This window comes from Scophthalmus maximus, chromosome 7 (assembly GCF_022379125.1).
Source record: "Scophthalmus maximus strain ysfricsl-2021 chromosome 7, ASM2237912v1, whole genome shotgun sequence".
NCBI lineage: Eukaryota > Metazoa > Chordata > Actinopteri > Pleuronectiformes > Scophthalmidae > Scophthalmus > Scophthalmus maximus.
In genome coordinates, this window is record NC_061521.1 from 25277501 (window position 1) to 25283834 (window position 6334).

General features: G+C 50.1%; 1 protein-coding gene across 3 annotated transcripts in view; it reads right to left on the bottom strand.

Moving 5' to 3' along the window:
- The window catches only part of LOC118315577 (polypeptide N-acetylgalactosaminyltransferase 18-like), a 101256-nt gene extending 100929 nt beyond the window's left edge, over positions 1–327 (bottom strand). The window contains exon 1 of one of the 3 annotated variants that reach the window (XM_035642963.2): positions 1–327. This exon is cut by the window's left edge and continues 220 nt beyond it. In XM_035642963.2, coding sequence (XP_035498856.2) covers positions 1–42 — 42 coding nt within the window. In that variant the 5' untranslated portion in view covers positions 43–327. The other 2 variants (XM_035642964.2, XM_035642968.2) reach the window with 2 other exon arrangements.
- Between the last annotated feature and the right edge of the window lie 6007 nt (positions 328–6334).

The window sequence follows — 6334 nt, forward strand, 5'->3', positions numbered from 1 at the left end:
GCACGTCGACACCAAAGTTTTAGTTCTCCTGGAGCACAGCATCGCGACGGCTGCACCCCTCCATGGGCGTCCGGCTGCCCGGCGCGACTCCGGCAGGTGAGGAGGAGGAGGAGGAGGAGGAAGAGGAGGAGGAGGAGGAGGAAGAGGATGGGGAGGAAGAGGATGGGGAGGAAGAGGAGGAGGAGGAAGAGGAGACTCGAGAGGAAACAACGAGTCCGAATGTGGCAACAAGCGATGTGATGCGACGCTGCGGGTCAGTGCGCATCCGCGCGCTCCGGTCCCGGTCCCGGTCCCGACATCGTGACACCGCTTCACCCTGATGATGGATTAATGTTATTTCTGATCAGCAGACTGAGGAGGATCAGGAGGAAGAGGACGAGGAGGAGGAGGAGGAGAGTTCCTCCACTGAGCAGCCGGCGAGTCGAGCTGCGCTCCGCCGCTGCAGAGCTGTCACACTGAGCGCACCAACACCTTCCTCCTCCTCCTCCTCCTCCCGCCAGCCTGTGGTCCTCACACGGGCCAATAGGAGGGGAGGGGCGGGGTCTCACGGCTGGTGGAGGAGGAGGAGGAGGAAGAGGAGCCTGAAGGTGCGTCCGGTCCAATGAAAGAATAAAACAGGTGCGTTCACGTGAGGACTGTTCGGTGCGTAAAGGTGCGCGTTGGTGAAGCGTTATCCAAATTACTGCGCAGGAACCTTGTTAAACTGGGGGGGGGGGGGGGGGATTTGACCTTTTAGGGGGGAGGGTAACAAAGGTCACAGCTTATTTTGTAATGATTTATTTTCTCCACTTCTACCAGTGTCCAGATGTTGCGCTTGTCATCGAGAGTCACGGAGCGAGGACTTTGTCTTTGGCTCTTCCCCCACAAAATCGATTAATCGGTTCAAGTCGTTTTTATGAAATAAAAAGTCAAGACTCTCTGATTTCAGTTTTTTCCGTGGGAACATCTTATATATATATATATATTTGGTGTGTGGACGGAACAAAACATCATCTTGGTGATTTTGGGAAACGAGATAGACATTTTTGGAACATTTTATGAACCAAACAACTAATTGATAAATCGAGAAACTAATCGGCAGATTAATCGATAATGAAAATAATTGTTATTTGCAGCCGTACAAATCTACAATGGAACGAGTTTGTGGAGGAAGATAAACCACATTAAACAAACAGGGAATTTACAAAGGACGCTAAAAAAAATTACATTTTTTAAAAGACAAGTCAAGTTCATATTCGCTTCACTTTTAAAGTTTATTGACAACTGGACAAACTATTTTTTTTCTTATTTCATTTTGTGCCAGAGTTGCTCAGTGAAGCCAAATTCCTCTGGGTCGCCCCCTGGTGGCTGACTACAGTACAGGTCACAACAAGTTTGAATGTATCAGTATTCAGTATTATCTTTGAGGAACTGGGGGAGGTTTCATGAAAACACACACACACACACACACACATGGCGGGCGACCACCGAGGCTGCCTCACCTGAGAGCTAAAGTAACTTCAGAGCTTCACACCATCAACAGATAGATCTCACACTTAGAGCCTGAAGGCTGCAGCTTTCATCTTTTGTCTTTCATCCACTGCTTCGCCAACCGCACACGCACACACACACACACACACGCACACACACACACACGCTCACACACACACGCGTAGCTCCGCCCGAATTGAAAACTCTCCATTCACCCAAGAGCACTCTGGCAGATCCAGCCAACTTATGAATAATGTATTTGATCTGAAATATTAAGGCCCTTTGCTCTATTCTGTTTTCAATCTGGTCTGTCTGTCTGTCTGTCTGTCTGACTGTCTGTCCACGTGTCTGTCTGTCTGTCTCTCTGTCTGTCCACGTGTCTGTCTGTCTGTCTCTCTGTCTGTCTGTCTGTCTGTCCACGTGTCTGTCTGTCTGTCTGTCTGTCTCTCTCTCTGTCTGTCTGTCTGTCTGTCTGTCTGTCTGTCTGTCTCTCTGTCTGTCTGTCTGTCTGTCTGTCTGTCTGTCTGTCTGTCCACGTGTCTGTCTGTCTGTCTGTCTGACTGTCTGTCCACGTGTCTGTCTGTCTGTCTGACTGTCTGTCCACGTGTCTGTCTGTCTGTCTGTCTGTCTGTCTGACTGTCTGTCCACGTGTCTGTCTGTCTGACTGTCTGTCTGTCTGTCTGTCCACGTGTCTGTCTGTCTCTCTCTCTGTCTCTCTCTCTGTCTGTCTGTCTGTCCACGTGTCTGTCTGTCTGTCTGTCTGTCTGTCTGTCTGTCTCTCTGTCTGTCTGTCTGTCTGTCCACGTGTCTGTCTGTCTGTCTGTCTGACTGTCTGTCCACGTGTCTGTCTGTCTGACTGTCTGTCTGTCTGTCTGTCTGTCTGTCTGTCTGTCTGACTGTCTGTCCACGTGTCTGTCTGTCTGTCTGTCTGCAGAGGGCGACTCCGCTGGTTGGTTCATAACGTCAGTACAACATTTTCCTGAGGAGTTTATGGTTCAATCTCTAGTTTCAAGTCTTCTGGTCCATTTACAGTCAAATCGATGGATGTATTGGGGGCGTGAATACAGCGTGATCGACAGCTGGTACCGTCCAATCGGTGCACGGCTGCAGGTTATGGTGGGCGAGCTCTCAGTCATGCCACACCCCCAAAACAACAACAACATGGCGCTGGTCACAATGTGAAACATCGAGGCTTAGATAATGAATAAAAACCAAAAACGCTTTCGACGACACCGTCGACAGTCTTTTGAGCGCTTCTTTCAAAAAGATCTTTGATTCCAACCTGCAGCTCCGCTGGACGTCCTTCTCTTCGCTCTGTGACCTGCTGCTCTTCACATTGAGACTCGATTAGAAAGGAAATCATCTCCCGCGATGCTGCCTGATGACGGGGAACGAGACTTTCTCCTACCCACTATTCTCATGGTGAATTCATCCGAGTCCTCCGGACAGACTTCACATGGTTATCTGTGAAGAGGGGAGGTGGAGGGAGGAGGCCGTCGTGGAGTCGCACTGCTCCTGCACACGACTCCGTCTGATCCGAGTGATGTTTCGTATGTACATTCATGAGGAAAAGGTCCAGACAACGGATCAAGGACTGTGTGGATCTACACAGAGGACAGTGGTGCATCTCCCACGGTTCGACCTTCTCTTCCTCATTCGTCTTCCTACTCCTTCCCTCCGTGTCCCCCTCTGGCACTGTTGCACAAGAAGCCATTAGAGGAAGACAGCTGACGTTCACGCCTGTCGCACCATGAATGTACAGTATGTGTGTGTGTGTGTGTGTGTGTGTGTGTGTGTGTGTGTGTGTGTGTCGTCCCTGCAGTCTGCTCACTTTTCTCTCTCTCCCCCTCGGACGTTCCGGCCTCAGTGGACGTGACGCGACTCGCGGGGCGGCGGCCCCGTCACGGGGTTTCACCTTTCATGAATCAGGCCTCCATTAGTGCTGCTGCTGCTTTTCCCTGGAATGTTTTACAGTAAGACGAGCGAGCTGATACACTGTGAGACGGGAAGAGAGACTGTGAGACGGGAAGAGAGACTGTGAGACGAGAGGAGAGACGTGAGACGTGAGACGAGAAGAGAGACGTGAGACGTGAGACGAGAAGAGAGACGTGAGACGTGAGACGAGAAGAGAGATGTGAGACGAGAAGAGAGACGTGAGACGAGAAGAGAGACGAGAGGAGAGACGTGAGACGAGAGGAGAGACGTGAGACGTGAAGAGAGACGAGAGACGAGAGGAGAGACGTGAGACGAGAAGAGAGACGAGAGGAGAGACGTGAGACGAGAGGAGAGACGTGAGACGAGAAGAGAGACGAGAGACGAGAGGAGAGACGTGAGACGAGAGGAGAGACGTGAGACGAGAGGAGAGACGTGAGACGAGAGGAGAGACGAGAAGAGAGACTGTGAGACGAGAAGAGAGACGAGAGACGAGAAGAGAGACGAGAAGAGAGACTGTGAGACGAGAAGAGAGACTGTGAGACGAGAAGAGAGACGAGAAGAGAGACGAGAAGAGAGACGAGAGACGAGAAGAGAGACTGTGAGACGAGAAGAGAGACGAGAGACGAGAAGAGAGACGAGAGACGAGAAGAGAGATGTGAGACGAGAAGAGAGACGAGAAGAGAGACGAGAGACGAGAAGAGAGACGAGAAGAGAGACTGTGAGACGAGAAGAGAGACGAGAAGAGAGACGAGAAGAGAGACGAGAGACGAGAAGAGAGACGAGAGACGAGAAGAGAGACGAGAAGAGAGACGAGAGACGAGAAGAGAGACTGTGAGACGAGAAGAGAGACGTGAGACGAGAAGAGAGACGAGAAGAGAGACGAGAGACGAGAAGAGAGATGTGAGACGAGAAGAGAGACGAGAAGAGAGACGAGAGACGAGAAGAGAGACTGTGAGACGAGAAGAGAGACGTGAGACGAGAAGAGAGACGAGAGACGAGAAGAGAGACGAGAAGAGAGATGTGAGACGTGAGACGAGAAGAGAGACGAGAGACGAGAAGAGAGACGAGAAGAGAGACGTGAGACGAGAGACGAGAAGAGAGACGTGAGACGAGAAGAGAGACGAGAAGAGAGATGTGAGACGAGAAGAGAGACGAGAAGAGAGATGTGAGACGAGAAGAGAGACGTGAGACGAGAAGAGAGACGAGAGACGAGAGACGAGAGACGAGAAGAGAGACGAGAGACGAGAAGAGAGACGTGAGACGAGAGACGAGAAGAGAGACGTGAGACGAGAGACGAGAGACGAGAAGAGAGACGTGAGACGTGAGACGTGAGACGAGAAGAGAGACGAGAAGAGAGACGTGAGACGAGAAGAGAGACGTGAGACGAGAGACGTGAAGAGAGACGAGAAGAGAGACGAGAAGAGAGAAGAGAGACGAGAAGAGACTCGTGTGCAGGACAAGACGTCTGATGAGTGGAAATGTGCGTGATACTGTAATTAGTTTTCCGACTGCTGCTCAGGAGTGAAGCTCTTCCTCCGTCTACACTGGAGTCAACTGTTGAATTAGTGATGTGTCCCGTGTGGGAGACAGTTCATCCCGTGACCGATACGGTTTTGAGGAAAAGATGCTAAAGTGAAGAGCGAGCGCGTCTCTCTTCAGTTTGTGTCTGTTCTCTGACGCCGGTCCCGATCTGTCAGTCCATGTCGTTTGAACACCAGAACAACAAGATCGGTGCGTCGCCGCGCCGCATACAAATTAGAATCGGAATAATGACAACATGAGTGACAACATCCATAAGAGGCAGCTACGACGACACGGTGGAGACACATTCTCGACTGTCTAATGTCGGCTCTGATGTCTAATGTCGTCTCTAATGTCGTCTCGACTGTCTAATGTCGGCTCTAATGTCGTCTCGACTGTCTAATGTCGGCTCTGATGTCTAATGTCGTCTCTAATGTCGTCTCGACTGTCTAATGTCGTCTCTAATGTCGTCTCGACTGTCTAATGTCGTCTCTAATGTCTAATGTCGTCTCGACTGTCTAATGTCGTCTCGCCTGTCTAATGTCGTCTCGACTGTCTAATGTCGTCTCGACTGTCTAATGTCGGCTCTAATGTCGTCTCTAATGTCTAATGTCGTCTCTAATGTCGTCTCGCCTGTCTAATGTCGTCTCGACTGTCTAATGTCGTCTCTAATGTCTAATGTCGTCTCTAATGTCGTCTCGACTGTCTAATGTCGTCTCTAATGTCGTCTCGACTGTCTAATGTTGTCTCGCCTGTCTAATGTCGTCTCGACTGTCTAATGTCGGCTCTAATGTCGTCTCGACTGTCTAATGTCGGCTCTAATGTCGTCTCTAATGTCTAATGTCGTCTCGACTGTCTAATGTCGTCTCTAATGTCTAATGTCGTCTCTAATGTCGTCTCGACTGTCTAATGTCGGCTCTAATGTCGTCTCGACTGTCTAATGTCGGCTCTAATGTCGTCTCTAATGTCTAATGTCGGCTCTAATGTCGTCTCTAATGTCTAATGTCGTCTCTAATGTCGTCTCGACTGTCTAATGTCGTCTCGCCTGTCTAATGTCGTCTCTAATGTCTAATGTCGTCTCGACTGTCTAATGTCGTCTCTAATGTCTAATGTCGTCTTGACTGTCTAATGTCGGCTCTAATGTCTAATGTCGGCTCTAATGTCTAATGTCGGCTCGCCTGTCTAATGTCGTCTCGCCTGTCTAATGTCGGCTCTAATGTCTAATGTCGACTCGAATGTCGTCTCGCCTGTCTAATGTCGTCTCGAATGTCGTCTCGCCTGTCTAATGTCGTCTCGACTGTCTAATGTTGTCTCGCCTGTCTAATGTCGTCTCGAATGTCGTCTCGCCTGTCTAATGTCGTCTCGACTGTCTAATGTCGTCTCGCCTGTCTAATGTCGTCTCGACTGT